At 38.6% G+C, this 19,736-nt stretch overlaps 1 protein-coding gene across 6 annotated transcripts in view; it reads left to right on the plus strand.

Moving 5' to 3' along the window:
* The window catches only part of LOC133647861 (bromo adjacent homology domain-containing 1 protein), a 73,013-nt gene that overhangs the window by 43,081 nt on the left and 10,196 nt on the right, over positions 1-19,736 (plus strand). For 2 of the 6 annotated variants that reach the window (XM_062043586.1, XM_062043587.1), the window contains exons 2-3: positions 17,909-17,940; positions 18,046-19,677. In XM_062043586.1, the coding sequence (XP_061899570.1) occupies positions 18,066-19,677 (1,612 nt within the window). In that variant the 5' untranslated portion in view covers positions 17,909-17,940; positions 18,046-18,065. Of the gene's footprint in view, positions 1-16,782; positions 16,853-17,908; positions 17,941-18,045; positions 19,678-19,736 lie in introns of those variants that run through there. The other 4 variants (XM_062043582.1, XM_062043581.1, XM_062043583.1 and 1 more) reach the window with 3 other exon arrangements.

A 19,736-nucleotide genomic window follows, 5' to 3' on the forward strand; every position in this document is an offset into this window, starting at 1 on the left:
GAAAAACTTATTTTTTTTTTATCTCCAATACATGCCAACGCCTCCTGTTTGCTGCCTAACGTGTCATTGGTGACATGCAAACATGGCAAAGCACCTTTGGCAGTTTTTCATGCCAGCTTTAGGACAAAGTTGAAGCTGGGTGGCCCCTCTGAGAGTTTAGGGACCCTTCAACCTGAGAAAATAGGCTCTCGTCACAACAATGATGCTGAAATAATTGAAAATAGTGGGGAAAATAAGAGGAAATGTGCAAATATGACCTGAAAAACATATTGCAATTGTATTCATTTATGTACACCAACTTGATCTTTTCATATTGATTGTATTTATTACTATTACTATTTTAGTTATTACCATTAATGAGATGTTGCATAAACACGCCCAAAGTAGGACCTGTGGGCCGAAATCATTTGTTTTGGCCTGTCAAACAGTGGCTTGCCAGATTCAATACATATTCACAGAGAGGTGTGGCTCAGATGGTAGAGCGACCATCCAGAAACTTTAGGGTTTCTGGTACAAATCCAGCCTCTGACATCACTGTGGACTGAATGAATGATGGGTTCTATGGGGATAGGTTGATTGGCAACACTAAATTGGCCCTAGTGTGTGAATGTGAGTGTGAATGTTGTCTATCTGTGTTGGCCCTGTGATGAGGTGATGACTCGTCCAGGGTGTACCCCGCCTTCCGCCGGAATGCAGCTGAGATAGGCTCCAGCACCCCCTGCTACCCCAAAAGGGACAAGCGGTAGAAAATGGATGGGAGGGATGGATGTTTTCACAGTAAAGAGCTTCGAGTGTTTAAAAAAGAGCTATAAATCCTATATTATTATTATTTTCACACAGACCATTTTCAAGCTCACACAATAATTTATGGCATTTCTGTTCATATATGATTATTTAAATGATAATAAATGATAAATGGGTTATACTTGTATAGCGCTTTTCTACCTTCAAGGTACTCAAAGCGCTTTGACAGTATTTCCACATTCACCCATTCACACACACATTCACACACTGATGGCAGGAGCTGCCATGGAAGGCGCTAACCAGCAGCCATCAGGAGCAAGGGTGAAGTGTCTTGCCCAAGGACACAACGGACGTGACTAGGATGGTAGAAGGTGGGGATTGAACCCCAGTAACCAGCAACCCTCCGATTGCTGGCGCGGCCACTCTACCAACTTCGCCACGCCGTCCCCTTTAAAGTAAATATTTTTTTTCATAACTTGTAAAACATTGATAAGTTATTTCCTAATAGCTAATCGTAAACATACTTGAACTGCATTTTTGTTGGTTGTCTTTTATGCACACATCCAGGCCTCCATAGCCAATCCACTTCTGGTCGCTAATTAATACAGTAAACTCTTGTTTATCGCTGTTAATTGGTTACAGGCCTGCCCGTGGTAAATACATTTCCGCAAAGTAGGAAATATTATTTTTAGATTGAATATTTTCATAGATAGACTTTCTAAATATATATATTTTTTAACTTTAGAAAGCCCTCTCGATATAAAATAGCACCTCCATATTCACCTTTACATGGCGCAAACTTTGAAGTGTGATGTGGCGAGGGACAATTGTATTACAATACTCACTAGACGGCAGTCAGCCCTAAAGCCACTAGCGTATATACACAGGTAATAAAGACTGGAATGGGGCAACAAACAAATCTTGTTTAGGGCCACAAAAAGCTCAGGGCTGGTCTTGTGGGATCGGATTGGGGCCAATCATTGCCTTTAAAAAAAAAAAAAAAGATTCCATTATTTAAATGGCTAAAGATTGTACTCATGTGAAACATTCCTTTTAAAGCGGATGTATGCTCTTTATTCTTTGTTACACACATGCGGGAGTTGTACGAATTCCTGGAGGGTGCATGTTTTGCCAGAACACTGGCTTCAATTTGAGAGAAAGCTGCAACGAACACCTCGTCTATCCATAGTGCAAAGCTACTTTTAAGATACTAATCCTCACCACCATGGTGGAAAATAAAACAAAGTTTCTTCCAAGTATCTTTAAATACTGCTGGACTAGAAGAAAATGAATGGCTAAGCATGCTACACACACACACACACAGAGAAGGATGACACAAGAAGCTAACCGCTAAAGTTTCAATTCAAAGTAGGGATGATCGATCCAGATGTCGATATTATCGCTACCTAGTTAAGTATCAGTGCACAACAGTGTTAATTTTGACAGCAGTTTTTAATTTAGTTTTAGGCATAGTCTTTTGATAAAAATGTATTTTAGTTTCAGTCATATTTTAGTCATCTAAATTTATTTAGTTTTAGTCGATTAATTTCCTCAACATTTTAGTCGACTAAAATTACAATACATTTTGTCAACTAAAATAAAAAGTATCAAGGATAACGCATCTTTGAAGTTGTCTTGATACCACTGTTATTAAGGTTATTACCATTTATGTGCAACATAATAAACCAACACAGCATAACTTAGCATATACAGATGCATTTCAATAAATCTGAATATTGTGCATCACATTATTTCAGAATCAATTCAGATTAAGAGACTAATTAAAGCACCCACATTTTTTTTTGTTACTTTCCAAAAGTGCATTCAAGAGTGTGGTATCCATCCATCCATTTTCTACCGCTTGTCCCTTTTGAGGTCGCGGGAGGTGCTGGAGCCTATCTCAGATTTGTCCGCCATTTTTTTAAGCAAAAGAGCTGGGTAGGTGCATGGTGGGGTACAAGGTATTTACACGCTCTGAGCGGAGTGTAAAGTTAAATTATGTGCAGCGCGTACGCTTATATTAAAATAATTGTATTTATTCAACAGGAAATAATGGAAATGGAACATAAACATGTATTTGACGCTCAAATCATAACATTAATAATGTACAAGAACTGCTAAAAATTAAGTTTTACATCATTTACATACACAAAGTTGTATACATGAACTTTTGGCAATTTGGAGTGCATAACTTAGAGAAATCATATTTTACTATAATGTTAAATAATATTGTAACTCTTTTCTGTTCCATCATTAAAATGTAATGTGTACATTTTATCATGTAGGTCTTCTATTTATTTAGACATTAATGACCCAATAAAAATATCACTGATCGACAGTTTGTTTAAAAAAAAGAACTCTTTCAATGCCAGTGTACAGTGCATGAAAATGTGTGTGCATGCTTATGGTCATATAAAGAAACAAAATAGTTTTATTTTATATTGCGTATAACTACACTGAGTGTGCACAATACTTGGCGTCTTGGCCACTGTCCCGTGTAAGTACAGCAACCAGTGTTGTAAAACTGACATGTGTATATATATATATATATCTCAGATAGCTTTCTTTCTTTGTGTGTTCGCTTGATAAAGGACAAATTTCCTCTTATGGGTTGTCAAGTTGTGCAATTAAAAGCTGAACAGAACATCAGCTGAACATCGATTAAAGTAAACTGTAGGATATGTATTGGCTAGGCCTGGCCGATATGGTCTGTAAATAAAACCTTCGATTTTTTCACAAAAAAATAGATTTACGAATTTTTTCCCCCCTACTTTTTTTAAAGAAACCAATGAATACAATTCACAAAGGTCATTCACAACAAGTTTTGCTTTTGTTTTATGAAAAAATAGTAGTTTGAAATGACACTGCATACACTGCATCTTACTCTTAGCAAAATTCTAATTGTATGTTATTTTTAGACAAGATATAAATTATACTTTTTTGCAATCATTTTAAAATAAATAAATTGAGAGCTTCCTCTGGGAGACAATAGTTCTGTCTTGAATAAAATACTTATTTAAAAAAAAATGTAGCATTGTACATTGAATGCTAATAAACTCCAATAAAAGGGACAAGCGGTAGAAAAAGTTATGGATGGATAAAACTCCAATAAATCAATAAAGATACCAATAATCATTAAATAGTAACAATAATCAATCAGATCAATAAAGTGCAAACTTAAAACTTTTGTTTTGAATAAAATACTACGGTAAATAAAAATGTAGTATTGTACATTGTATGCAAATACATAAACAAGTAAAAACATTAAGATGATTATATAGTTTTAGTAAGTGGATAAATGCAGGCTTTTCCATGAAGTATCCTGGGCTCCTTGTTAGTGTGTACTGATGTTAAAGACAATGTACACTTCACTGAACATGTAATACAAAACTATATTGATGATTAAATGCGTTAGAATTCCACAAGAGTTTTGCAGCAGCCCCCTGCGTGTACAAGTTGTCCAGTTTGGATGTGCAGAGCGACTGCTTTAGTTATCGCTCTGTGCATCGCTCTGTGTAAATGATTTTGTGACAGTAAACTGCTTCTTAAGTGAAGTTTGTTGTTGTTGTTGTTGTTGTTGTTGTTGCGGCCTTGTTCACCTTGTAAAGAGCTGCATTTTTCCCACTCGACTTGATGCTGTTTCACATTCCGAATAAGTTTGTTGTGCTGCTGGCTTTTTAAGAGACTTTGCAACGTGCAGTGATTTGTTCCACGCCTGTTGCCGCAAAGCTAACATAATGGCAACACTTTGGAAGAAACATCTTGCGCTCGTTAGCATTAGCATGAGCGATGTTTTGCTCGGCTTGTGGATCTCCGCTTAGAGGCTGTGAAAAAAATATGCCGGAGAAAGAGGAGAATTTTTTAAATGTAAATCGTCTGCAACAAAAAACTTTAATTTATTGATATAATCGATATATTGCCCAGGCCTAGTATTGGCAGGTAAGCTTGGCTCAGCTCGCGGCATCATGGTTTACTACAAAAGTAGTTTGTTTTTAAATAAGTATTTATTTTAGGACATGTGGTAAAGTAAGCTGTCTTGCTCCTGCTCTACCGTCTTAAATAGTAACAATGATTCAGTAAAATGAGTCCTTTTGAAATATTAGCTTCAGCCTACTTATTGTTGCGTAGATGTCCTGAAGGTTAGTCTGCAGCTGTCGCGTCAAGTTTGTTGTATTTTTGCCGAGGAAAATGGAACCACAGGGTTTGAAGTTATTTTGTTGTCTTATCGCGTAAAAGGTGCAGTGCATCCATATGCCTTCTCCTCTCTTTCTTCCTGGTGTAGAAGACATGTATTGATGTCTTGTATTGATTTTTGCTTTTCAGGTTGAATATCAGGGCACCGTGCCTTACAAAGACACTACTTCTGATTGGATACCCATTGTGCTTTTCCACCCGCCCCTCTCCCGAATGTAACTGTGACTGGCTATTTTGTCCGACCCGCCTAAAGACGAAATTAAATATGATAGACAAAATTAAATATGATTGGATTCCGTCTCTGTCAACATTTTTGTCTTGTTTTAATTCGTTGACTGAGTTGGACGAAGTGGCTGGGGAGAGGGAAGTCTGGGCTTCTCTGCTTAGGCTGCTGCCCTCGCGACCCGACCTCGGATAAGCGGAAGAAGATGGTTGGATGGATGAAAATTGTAAATTTATAAAAATAATTATTATTATTGTTTTAGTCATCTTGCATTTGTTTTCATTCATTATCGTCCTAATTTTGTCAACGTAAAATAGGTTGTTGACAATAACAATAACAAAGACGAACATTTTTAGTCAACAAAAGTAGTATACCAACAATACAAAACGCAATGATTTAAATGTCAGTCGATAGTAGTTTTCGCTTTTTAGTTATCCTGCTAGCTAGTAGCTAAACTTAACAAACAAAACGCTCTCATGAACTGACAACAAACATAACACACGTGTTACGTGGGGTGTGGTTTACGTGCTCGAAGCCGAAAGAGAGCGGGATATAATGCTTACAACACTTATGGAAATTAGCATTCTTTAATCAGCGGCTTAAGATTCCAAACAGTCACTTTGAGGCAGTTTGGGAGGGTATTTTATTTATTTATTTATTTATTTGATTTGATTTTTGTCATAAAAAAATACAATCATGTGTGCTTACGGACTGTATCCCTGCAGACTGTATTGATCTAAGGAAAAAAATAAAATATTTAAATGTTTATTTTATTTTTTTTTACATTTCTTGTGCGGCCCGGTACCAATCGATCCACGGCCCGGTGGTTGGGGACCACTGTTCTACGGTGTGTTTCTTAAGATCTGTAAAGTTAAAGTGAACAATTTTTATAGAAATATACTTTATTTAGGAGCTGGTATAGTCATCACAATTTCACTTTTTGGAGGGACTGCTGCAAGCACTTTTGAGTTTCCTGCAAATCTTTGCGCACATTTAAGAATATGTTATATACAGTATTTTATATAAAGTGAACTAAGGGTGACCCGATAAGCCTTTTTCCACTTCCGATACGATATCGATATTGGAGCCTTTAATATTAACCCGATACAATGTCAGCACAGATCATAGTACATACTTTTATTATTTTTTTAGCGTTAGAAAAGGCTCACAGAACAATGGGAGATATGAAAAACACTAAACTTATGACAGACTTATGTCATCTAAAGTTAAAGTTTTTTGGCGACACCTAGTAGTCCCAATAATTCATTAAATTAGGCTCATGATGCAGTAAGTTGAATGATGCTGACACATTTTTTACTGTAACTTTCTAATACGTTTCTGCCTTGAAGACTTTTTATTGAAAAAATTAATGTGGTGTTTTAGACTGCAATATTTTTCAATTAAGGACACTATGTATGTCTAGCTTGTAAGCTATTGTGTGCTAAGCTGTTGTGTAGCTGCTAGCTCGTAGTAGCCTATAGCCTACCATGTTTACCTATTGCAAATGACTCGACTAAAAAACAAGAAAAGACCAACCTTGTGTGCTTACTGGAGGACATTTAGATGTTAACTGGTAAGATGTAAACATGCTGCAGGACTGCATGTATTGGAGATTAGATCACACATTTTACATGCAAGATGATATCATCTAAAATTTGTTTTTAGATGAGCATTATCATCTATGTAGAGGCATATTTTTTGTGTTGATTCTCATTAGATTGTGCCGGTGTGTAATGTTTTTTTTTTTTTTAAATATCTGTAGAGTTAAAGTGAGCAGTTTGTTTTGTTAGTGTTTCTCCTGATCATTTTCAGAGCATTTTCTGCAGTACGTCGGTTATTTTTGGTTCCTCTGACTGTGCCGTTTCCATGGAGGTGCACATCCCGGCAATACTGTGAAAAACGAGTACAGGAACACAGAAAAAGGACTATTTGTGTTGTAGTAACAGTAGCTGGTGGTTGTTTATTTTTTTTGAGGATTGCTAGCTAAGTATGTGTGATATGTCGGCAGCTCTTTTGGGCAAGAGCACGCCTGCTGTTTTCAAGGCGTTTAGTGCTGGCTCATTCATCCACTTCCTGGAACAGTCGGCTGAACTGTGTTTAAGAGAGCCAAATTGCTGCGCAGCAAGATCGCTACGGCACGAGATGTAATCTCCACAGCGCTTTACATGACATTATTTTACATTATATTCCACACTGCTCAGCAGCAGCCTGGTAAATTGCAACAAAAACCATATTACATAGCTAGTGTAGCAAATAGATATTGACAAATGTGTGGAAATGTGCAGGAACAAGCTGGATGGAAATAGCTAGAAGCATGATAGGATGAAGTGCTGACTCTTTTGTGTGTTTAATAATGTAATGGCTATATTTAATTTTAATACCAAAATTTAAAACGATATGAGCCATTCCTGTAAAAATCATCTTGAAATTCTTCAAAATTTCCATAGACTTTGTTTTCTTTCTTTCATTTTCAATAGTGGTTGATTTGTTTTTACACTTAAGTTAAAGTTAAAGTACCAATGATTGTCACAAACACACGAGATGTGGTGAAATTTGTCCTCTGCATTTGATCCATCCCTTTGTTCACCCCCTGGGAGGTGAGGGGAGCAGTGGGCAGCAGCCGTGCCGCGCCCGGGAATCATTTTTGGTGATTTAACCCCCAATTCCAACCTTTGATGCTGAGTGACAAGCAGGGAGGTAATGGGTCCCAGTCTTTGGTATGACTCGGCCGGGGTTTGAACTCACAACCTACCGATCTCAGGGCGGACACTCTAACCCAGGGGTGTCAAACGTACGGCCCGAGGGCCGGATCAGGCCCGCGGACAATTTTATCCGGCCCGCGGGATGAGTTTGCCAAGTATGAAAATGTACCTGAAATTTTTGAATGAAAGAAACTGCTGTTCTAAATGTGTCCACTGGATGTCACAATAGCAATTCTTTGTATTAAAGTTAAAGTACCAATGATTGTCACACACACACTAGGTGTGGTGAAATTCGTCCTCTGCTTTTGACCCATCCCCTTGTTCGCTTCCTGGGAGGTGAGGGGAGCAGTGAGCAGCAGCGGTGGCCGCGCTCAGGAATCATTTTTGGTGATTTAACCCCCAATTCCAACCTTTGATGCTGAGTGCCAAGCAGGGAGGTAATGGGTCCCATTTTTATAGTCTTTGGTACGACTCGGCCGGGGTTTGAACTCACGACCTACCGATCTCAGGGCGGACACTCTAACCACAAGGCCACTGAACATGTGTAATAGTGCCTATCATTCGGGCACTATTGACAAGTGATGCACCGAAAATGTGGTCTTCTTAATTAGAAACCGAAACCGGATGTTGTGATAAAATATTGTTTCTTTGGCCTACCACTAGGTCAGGAGTGTCAAACGTACGGTATTTTAATACACACACACCGAGCACCCACTGGCAGAAATGTAGATCGGCACCTATGACAGTATCAGTCAAGGAAAATGATCAAACTACATAAATAACATACTGTAAATTGATTTTGATAGCATTTTTTTATCTTGATAGATTGGACATTAACACCAGTGAGTTGACTGATGAACATTATTACATAATTTATTCAGAAAATATAAATAACAACAAATAAAGTATCTATACTATTAACGGCAACAGGTAATTGTAAAAAAAAACAGGATTTGGACAATTTCAGAATGTTCTTGTTCTATTTTTAAACAAAGAAAACAATCTGAAGTTGTCTTTATTTTTAAGTTATCGTGCCTTGATTTTACCAGTCCGGCCCACTTGGGAGTTGATTTTTCTCCATGTGGCCCCCGATCTAAAATGAGTTTGACACCCCTGCTCTAACCACTAGGTCACTGAGTAGTACTTGTATGACAATCTTACACCTTTTGGCCATTCATCATTAATGTAAGACTGCTTTATTGTTTTTAGGTTTGACTATGAGCAGAAGTTATTTTTACACTTGCATGGAAATCAAGAATGAAAAAAAATAAAATAAAGTTGTCCCTAATCTATCGCGACACATTGTTTTCTAGACCTGACCGTGGTAAACCAAGTTTTATAAATAAAATGAATGTTTTCATATTTTCAACTGTTTACGGCCTTCTAAATAATTTTTTAACAGAGCCCTCTGAACATAAAATAAAACCCATACGGCCAACTTCACCCAAATAGTCACCTTGAGTGTGTTCCACTGTGGATTACAGTACTCACCTGTCATCATTGCTATGACCGTCACCTGGCAACTGCAACACGGCCACACATGGACATACTTCATCACATCCTGGGTAATTCTTTTAAGTTAGAACTGGGCTGAAACCACGGGCATAAATTGTTCTGCAAAAATCAGTGTTAATTTTGAAAGCATTTTTCAAATTTAGTTTTAGTCATAGTATAAAAGATTTACACGAAAGCACCTTTGTTTTGTTTTCCTGCAAAACATTTTTGACACAAAAGTAACATAAGCTTATGGTCATAATTACTGTCATTATTTCTTTGTTCCACATGTCAATATCAATAAATATCTTTCAAGTATTTTTTCTATTTAAGCTTCATAAAGTGTGTGTATTTTAGTTTTCTCTGGAACAGTTTGCTCTCTGTCAGTGCTTGTATCTTTTGAATAAAGTACTCATTTTAACAGTAGTGACAGGTAATGCACAGTAACTAATGCGAGTAATCATTCTGCTATGGTTTGCTGTAAAGTCACAAAGTTGTCACATATAAAAGAGTTGAAGATCTAGTTTACTGGCATTGTTTGCTGTTCTTTGCACCATGTGGTCCATTGATGTCTCTATAACTGTGTCGTCAGCATTGCGTGTCCTGCCACGTTCCCCCCCCCCCCCGCTTTTGTCATTCCAAGCTTACCAACGTCATGGCGTTGGGTTATTGATGTCTAAGATGACATCCATCATCAGACTTTGTCTCCATTTAGCATTGCCTAGCATAGCATTGTCGGCAACATTAGCAGTTAGAATTAAGTGGAGTTCCTTCTACGATGGTCTAGCTCAGGGGTTCTTAACCTTTTTAACCTCAGGGCCCAACTTTTCCACTACACTTAAATAGTAATCTTACTCTTGAATTTAATCGTATTCAATAATAATATTTAACCTACTTACAGTTTTCCTGGCTTAACCCTGTAAAATAATATGAAAGCATATGTTAATCACAAAGATTATTATTAAGGCTCAGGTAAGGCTGACTGCAAAAATAAATATTAATCAAATATACTGCAAAAGAAGGGACATTTACATGCAATTGTGCAGTTCTAAAATAAATCAATTCTAACTAAATTACTAATAAAATGAAATTGCAAATGAAAATACAACTTCACCACTTAAGTCATAATTTTTGCGCTTCAGAACTTTTTCTATGACTTTAGCTACAGACCTCTGTTTGTTTGATATTGTCATTACTGCCACACGTGGGGGAAAAGTGCATTACAGCTTAGTTCCGCTTCGGCCCATACAAACTACAGCTGAGAAACATATTTTTTGGCGGCTCTCCAGGAGGCGCTCACGACCCAAAAATTGAGAAACACTGGTCAGGCTTTTGTCTTTTGAAATCACTCATGTCAACGGCTAACCAATGTGGATATGTGTTATTGGTTAGGCAGGACATGGAAATGAAGTGCATCAACAGTTATGCACTCCCTACTTAACATGAACGTAAACAATCACTTTATCAACGGAAGTCCCACTTGGTGACCATCTTTTATCGATCGGCACAACATAATAGAAAATACTGCATACAAGACATATATAAGATTTCATTTAAGCCAAAAATATGTAGACTATGTTTTAAATGCTATGCTATTTAGATAACTGCTATGCTATATCTGCGATGTGAACAATCTACACAATCTTACACCTTTTCATTATTCATCATTATAGTTAAGACGACAGGTTTGCTTTTTCATTGTTTTTAGGGTTAACTACAAAGAGTAGTTACATTATTTTTATACTTGTATTGTATTGGCCTGTATGTTTATGGCCGTGGTTTGTGATGTGTTGAGGTACGCAGAGGTTTTGGCCCCAGAAATGACTTTCTGTTATTCAGTCTAATGTTGGCAGTCTGATAATAAAGACATGTTTAGAACCAACTAGAGTGTTTCTTTGAACTGCCCCGGTATGACAAATAAGAACGTAAAAAAAATCTGCAATGTGAACAGTCTTATACAGTTTTGTCATTCATCATTCAAGACTGTGGGCCTGATTTACTAAAGGTTTGCGTGTACTAAAACATGTGCAAACTTGATAGCACATGCAAAGCTGATCTACTAAATGTGTGCACTGGGGATTGCGTCTGTTAGGTAAGCAGAATAAGGCGTGCGATCCATTTTGCGTCTGTTCATTAATATCCAAGATATATGCTGAACATCAAAACGGCCACAATACTGGGAGGAGAAAATGCAAATATCATTATTTAGATGCACAATATGATTTATCAACACTCATCACCATTTTGTGAGCACTATTTTGTGTTTTATTTAGCACATGTGAGAAGAACATGCAAACTGACAAATGGCAAATCATTGCTCACGCTGCACAGACATATGATTGACAGACGAGAATCCTCCATCCTAATGTGTGTTTGTCAACTTTCTGGACGGTCAGAAGTAAAGAAATAATAGACATTGTTTATTCAGCTGCATCATTTAGGATTTAGGACTTACTAATACAAAGTCAATTGATGCATCTTGGTGTCATTAAATATTTTTTTAATGCCATTCGTTTATTTCGCATAGAAAAAAACTTATCAAAGTATGCATTATTTTTGTCTTGAGCCAGATTAAGTGCAGCGCGGTAAAAAAAACTGCTTCTAAAAAGTAGTACATGTCTCCTGCATATTTGAAAACAGCAAAACTCCACAGGTAGGAAGGAGCATGATAACATGAATGTGCAGTAACTGAGAGTGTCTCTGTGGTGATGCTCCATATGGTACACGCAAAATCCTCATTTAAATAAGGCGGTCTGCACTACTTCTCAATTGGACATGCAGTCTTAGTAAATTGCACACAACACGTCCACTAATACGCTATTTAATAGATTGCACACGCTGTTTAACGCGTTGGTATTTGGATTTTAGTAAATCAGGCCCTGTGTGTTTTTATAACAAGGAGTGGTTAATTTATTTTTATACTTGTATGACATCAATCAACGTTCACCAAATGAAATACAAGAGGCGCATCTCAAAGGTGAACAATCTTTGCAAACATTTTTCGTCATTCATCATTACATTTGAGACATTACATTTAAGACTAATTGCTCTTAGCATTTCCTATTAGCAGTGGCTGACTTATTTTTATGCTTGAGAATGCTAAATTGTTGGCGACGGTTTGATATTATTAAAATCATAGATTATGATGGCTGAAATGAAAAGGTGATGCTGATTTAGATATATAAACTGGCATTATTGGGATGTTATGTTTAACAAAGTGAGGCATCTTCCTCCTCCTCGTCAGTGTCATTAACTTTCGTGCATCCGTTGGTTCATTATCTATAAGTAGAGACGTGGGGGTTCACGCTGTCACAACTGTCAGTGTGTGCTTGTTAATCCTGTGTGACGTGGTTTAGCCATGCTGGTGTGTAGGCTTGATTAGCTTGGTGCTAGAAGTACTGTACAGGTCAAATGTAGAGATTAGTGGGATATCACTGTACACTAAAGCAAGCGTCTTAAATGTTTTCCAGGCCAACGACCCCCAAACTGAAATAGAGATGGAGTGGGGACCCCCTATTTGTATATATTGAACAAAATGGTGTTTTGAATATTGTACCTTGTTTTTGTGCAATATTCGCTTGTCTCTCCAACAAGGAACGATTTGCGTTCCTACAGTGATGAAAGACAAGTTTTTTTATTTTAATATTGTCAGATCTTGTACTTAAAATATACATAAATTAACTCATAGGACCGTCACAGTGTACACAGAACACATGAAGGACATTTGAAATAGACAAAACTATTAAATAGCAGAATGAAATTAAAGAATAATAAAAAAGAGAACTTTTCATGTGAGCTATTTTTCTGAGACGATTATTCACATCCAACTTTGTCTCTCTCAGTCATGGCACAGGTGACCAGGTGAGCAAGGATTTTTTTCTTACCTAAATTCATATGCTCTAATAAATTTTGATACAGATTTCTCATCAAGATGATAAAAGGAAAAAGGAGGTAGTAATTTCCCTTTGTAAAAAAAATTATCAAATACTTCTTGGTCTCATTTATTTGTTTTGATGACATAAATAAAACATTTGGAGTCTCTATTTGTATATGAAGTACCGTACATGAACTATCCTCCATGAAAATGTACTTTGTATGATCATCTCTGTTTGGTTTGAAAATCTGGTTTAGAGAAGCATTGGATCAGAACATTAAAACAACATTTTTGTATCTGACAAAAAACAACAACTAAACAAAAGATCCTGGCTTCCTCGCTAATAAAACATGGTAGCAACATGCATCTGCTCAGAGCCTTGTATAGAGATAGTATGGACAACTTGGTTACAGACCATCTCCTAAATGATTGGTCAAAAGCCCTCAGGGCACCATGTTGGGTACCAACTTTGAGCTGGAGCTATTTGTGATGGTGTGCACTGCACTTCCTCATTCAACTTATCTTTTAATTGAAGAGTTATCTGCAGTGTAAACATGCCCTGTTGTGCAGCTTGGGGCTGTCCCACTCCCAAAAACTGTGCAAAGCATTTGCATCGCTTTTCCTGCAACCCAGAAAGAAGAAAAGTTTGGGAAGTGAGGGTTCACCGGGAAGGCTGGAGTGCCAATGACAACAGTATCTTGTGCGAGGTCAGATAGCAAAAATTGTCGATTTGCGACCTTCTTGACCGTAACTTATACACAATGTACTAACATTGACTCTGGGCATGATTGAACTATCTTCTACGCACAACCTATTTTCAGAACAGGGCTCCTCTTATTGCTATTCAATTCTTGACATGTTTTATTATATGCAAATTGTTTCAAACTTTCATAGAGAGGTTCACCCATCCATTTTCTACCGCTTGTCCTTTTTTTTCTGACAAAAAAAATAGACCAAAATCAAATGTCTACTGTAGAGGACGCTGGTACTCCGTAATATACAAGATAAGACTAGTAGTAAAGGGATATGTCCGTCCCCCAGGCCTTAGCTTTCTGGAAATGTGGCCCCGAAACACTCCAGTTGAATATCACTGCCCTACAGTGCCTCTTTTCTCTATTTAGAGTCCATTTATGAAAAATAATGATGTCATTAAACACATTAAACTGGCTGTAGATTCTACAGTGTACAAACTAGAAATTCATGGTGTAAAAATGTATCTGCAAACTTTATTTTGGCAACAATATGACAAGCAGACCAGCCAATACGCCACGCTCTCAGCCTCTTCCGAACGAGAAGCGGCACAATACCCAGAAGCCTAATGTTAGGTTTTTATGTTAAAAAACGATTGTAATTATAAAGAAAATACATCTATAACATAGTTTAATGTACAAATATTAATATTTATTTCATGGTTTTATTATTCGTTCTTTATTGTTCATTACTTGTGTACCCGGACCGCACATCCCTGCGTCTCACATTACATTTGTCAAGCGCACCAAAGCCAACTACACAAGATTCACAATAAAAGCACTGCGTGCATTGAACAAAATATTAACATACATTTATATTTATGAGATATAGATATAATACAATAAGAGGGGCCCTCAGTTACTTAACTTTATCCCTGATTTGTCATTGTGTCCACTTTTATTAACTCCTTTTTAGGAGTATTTACCTTCTTAAAGTATCGGCCAGGCTAGCCAGGAAGAATAACCTTCTCTTGTTCTACCAGACCTTGCAACAGCACAGAATCAATGACCACTCTAACTTTCATGAACATCGATTCTCTTTAGTTTTAAGGAGGGTCGATTGCGATAGTCAAGAAATAGCAAACACATTCACGGCTATTACTAATGGCTGTTCTATCCTCTCTGACCTTTTATGATGATCATAATTAAGTCAGTAAAATTAGTCAAAAAATACCGTTATAATTCACTTAACTGACTGTAATCTTGTCAAAGATATTGTACAAATGTGTGAGCCAACTGGAAGCACTGAGCACACAGTCCAGTGTGGCGCACGTAGGCAACGGTCTCCTTCCGCCACATGCACCTGCTACTCGTCCTGGTGCCATGGCCCATTTATCTCATCACTACAGTGTGTTGGATTAATATAAATATGGATTTCAAGACATGGAAATTAGTGAAAAATATAAATATGTACAATGATATATTACAAAAAAGTTTGATAACCACCTGCAGTACCTCTGCAGACCCCCGTTGAAGACCACTGCCTGCTTCCACAAAGTTAGACGCATCCAGTCGTCCAAAATTAGATTAGATTAGTTTATTTCAAAAAGGGAAAATGCAATTTCATAAAAACTCATGACTAAACATGGTTAAAAAAGTCAGAATTAGCCAGAAGGCTAGTTTTCATCTGTAGTCCCCTGGCCATGATGTAAAAAGCAGTAAAATTACAATTTAAAAGAAGAAGAAAAGAAAGAGAGAGAAAAAGAAAAAAAGCACACAATACATATACAATATGATAAAAAATAAAATACAACATCACAACATACATTTATCTCAGCATCAAAACAGGCTCATCTTTTAGTGCTGGCAGCTGTAGGCGTTGATAAGCCACATTTTAAATTTTTTTGTGAAGACCTTGTAAGTTGAGACCAGTTTAACCTCCTGTCTTGCTTGATTGATGAAGAGCTTTGTCCCAAAACTTAAGTCCATATTGTGTGTGTGTGTGTGTGTGTGTGTGTGTGTGTGTGTGTGTGTGTGTGTGTGTGTGTGTGTGTGTGTGTGTGTGTGTGTGTGTGTGTGTGTGTGTGTGTGTGTACTTGTAGAACAGTATTGTGGGTTAATATTTCAGGATGAGTCATTCCCTGTGATTAAAGTGATTAAAGCACACAATCTTATTATTTTTTTTACCACAACTCACATTTTGTTGAGTTGTTTGACACAAACAAAAGCGATGATGACTACGGTCTGTTGACTTATTAATGTTTGACATACTCCTTTTTGAGGCTAAAGCAAGTTTTAGTGTTCATGCGGTGTAGTAAATAAATAAAGAATGAAGCGTGTGAACTCAGCTTGTTATTAAAATCTAATTGATAAGTCAGATGTTTTATTTGTTGTTTTTTTTCCAAATAAATGTGAATGAGAGGCTTGAGTCGCACACCTCTGTGTTGTGTTTGCGTGTCTCTTTGGATCTGCTTGTAACGTACTATAGCAGCCTTGGCGCTTTCAGTGTTTGTGCTTTCCAGTCAGGGGAGAGAAAAGCTGTTAGATAATCTTAATAGTCCCTACTCGACGCCTCGAATGGCTGTTAGCGCTTGCCGACTGTCAACGCTCATCAGGCCTGTTTGGCCTGGTGCCAGCATATTCTAGCATTTTGTGGTTAAATAGGAGCCTTTTCATTAAAAGCCATGAAGTAACTTAGATTTACTACTTTTTCATCTTACAGCAAGAAAGCTCAATTTGAGCTCAGAGCGCGCTAAACATTTGCCTTCAAAGTCATTCTTAGTGGAGTTTGCACGTTCTCTCCTTGCCTCATTGTTTTTCTGCAGTGTCCAACTACCAAGAACATAAAATGTTTATTTTCAGATCCTTTGACCAAGGTGCACACACGGTCTGGATCCACTGTAGTCTTCAGGGTGACCAACAACTGCTCAAAGTAATGCAATTGCTCCTCATTCAGTATTCAAATTATTACTCATATTTTTTTCTCCCACATTTTTCATCAAATTAAAACCATTCCATTTTTAAAATGTTCAGCTCATTTATGACACACGGTGCTACCATTTTTTTTAAATTTTCCTTAACTTCCCACATTACCAAGGAATTCCACATTTTCCGAGATTATTTTCCTATTTAAAATGAATGGGCTTTTTTTTTTTAAACTTCCAAATTTTCCAATCGATTCAAACCATTAACATATTCCACTCATCCTGAACATTCAAACCAACAATTTTCCAAGTTCCAAAAATTTCTGGAATTCCCAATTTTCAATACTTTTGCCACCCTTTTTTACAATGACTTCTGCCACATTGTTTAGCTATACTTTCCACCTTCAAAATATTTAACTTAATCAGGAAATCGAGGCCATCTATTTTTAACGTCCAAAAAATTCCCGGTTTTCCATATCACTTATTCTCTATTGAAAAGGTTACTACTTCCTCATTTCTCGACCAATTCCAACCACTCTAAAGTCAAAATGCTTCTTGCTCATTTTAGCATGCAAGCAAGCAAGCAACTAGCATGCTAATGTTAACTTTAAAAACATATTTTACAGGTATACACCTCAGAGTCACAGTTATTCAAAGCATGCCAATGTAAGTGTGTTAGCTAATTTTATAGGTATACACTTTAGAGTCATATATTTTTGTACTTGGCGCATGGTAAGTGTTAACATGGTAACTGTTAGCATGCTAACATTAACATGCAAGCTTTTTTAACTCATTTTGCAGGTAAGCGTCTAACAGTCGTATTTACGTTACTTGATATCTTGACCATCTAACCAGCTTGCTAAGTGTTAGTATTTCAGTTCGGCTTTTCAGCATTCACATTTTGTAGTTATTATTCCGCCCCTTTTTTCTTTTACCTTATTCTCCCACATTTTTTATCCAATTGAGACTATCGCACTTTCAAAATGTTCAGTCCAATATTGACACACGTGCTTCAATTTCCCCCCCAAAATATATTTCCCAATTTGTTTTTGCTATTTTTGCAGGTACTAGGCACTATCTGGCTAATGTGCTAAATGTTAGTATTTCAGCTCATCTTTGGCGTTTCAGCATTCACATGCAATTTCTACAGAAATTGTATTTTTTATTTTCTCTTTACTTTCCGTCTGCTTCTCACCTCCAGGCCCAGTCATAAAGCATGTGATGACCCACATCAAGCAGAAAGGTTCCAACCAACGCTGGGACCGCAGCCCTCCGTGGCCGCATGGTGGCGCTATGGGCGTCGACCAGCTGGAGCGCTCACTCCGCTTTGGCCGAACGAAGAAGATAAGTGAGGTCGTCTATCGAAGGAAGGTGAAGAAGGACAAGAAAGATGCGGAAAGGTCCAATCAAACCCAAAAACCAGGCTGCGAGAAGAAACGGGACAGGAAGTTGTATCCTCTTCGGGGAAGGGTTGGGGACGGGCTCAGCTGCCATGTTCTCCTCACAAGGTTGGAGGAAAGCATCCGCAGAGGAAAGAAAGCTGCAGTGTCGGACAAGGACAAGGCCAGGAAGAGCGGGATCGGTGCAAGTACGGAGATTAAATCAACATCAAAAGTAAAATCAAAGCTGAGTGACTTAGTACACGTCTTGCAACCACGCAAGCGCCGCCTCGCCTCCCTCAACGCCGAGGCAGTGAACAGCCTGCTCCTGGAAAGAGCCACTGACCTCCAGCCACAAGCTAAACAGGCTAAAAGACAGGAAGAGCCCACGAATGGAGTGCATTGCACGGTTGAGCATCCAGAGTCCAGGATCGCCACCGCAGCAGCTCTTAAGACCTCACAACGAAACGTCTCTAAAACCTCCTTGTGTTCAATATCCAAGAAGGTCAAGAAAAAGACCTACAGAGGACACAAGAGTCAGGGGTTGAGTTTGGAGATTCTGGATACGCCAACACCGAGACGACTGGCTGGTCTCAATGCCGCCGCCCTGCTGAAGTTGACTAGCTTGTCTGCTGTGACGAAGCATCGAGTTAAGGCCGCACCCAGCAATACCCTCACGTCTGATGGCAAGAACCCTGCTGCCACCCAGAAACAGACCTCTAGAGTGAAACACAAAGGGCACTCACAGAAACAAAAAGGGGATCTGGAGAAGATGTCCCCCATGCACTGTAGCTGCTCAGCTTGCAAGAAGGCCGACTTTGAGCCCAAGGTGGAGTGGGAATCCAGTAGTGTCACCAAACCGGGCTACCAGTCACGCAGCATGTTAGGCTACACACTGAAGAATGTGAAGGAAGAGCAGCTGGAAACAGAACTGAACCCCTGCTACTGCTGCCCCCCTGAGGGCTCCGTGGAGTACTGCCACCGCTTGGCCTTCTTCTTGAGCCAGCAGCCCTTTTCAAAGTCAGGTGATCAGTCCATCAGCTCGGCTGTGACCCCCGTGAAGCGTGAGTGCCTTGTCACCTCTTCGTCACTTACCCACTCCCACCCGGCCCTGACCCTCAGCCACCACCCCTGCCTCTGCTACTACGTCCACATCGCCCCGCACCTGCCGCAAACTGGAACATCTCCGCTGCCACCGCTCACCTCCAGACCTCTGAGCTTTGCCCCACCCGGCTTGTGCCCTAATCGGACGATTGGCTCCAAGCCACCGGGTCCTCAAATGACACACGCCTCGCCAGTGCCCCACCCGGCATACTGCAACTCGGTGGGCTCGCCTTGTTACGGCGAAGCCTGCGGGATTGGCGGCTACGCCTGCAGGCCCGTCGCTCCCGTCAATAGCAGGGGATGCTCGTTCAGCACAGAATGCACTGGATGCTCGCATGGCATCAAAACAGGTTTGTGAAAAATAACATTCTGGAAAATTCTTCCCTGGGGGCCACTTACCTAATTGTTA

This window comes from Entelurus aequoreus, linkage group LG04, assembly GCF_033978785.1.
Source record: "Entelurus aequoreus isolate RoL-2023_Sb linkage group LG04, RoL_Eaeq_v1.1, whole genome shotgun sequence".
NCBI classification, from domain to species: domain Eukaryota; kingdom Metazoa; phylum Chordata; class Actinopteri; order Syngnathiformes; family Syngnathidae; genus Entelurus; species Entelurus aequoreus.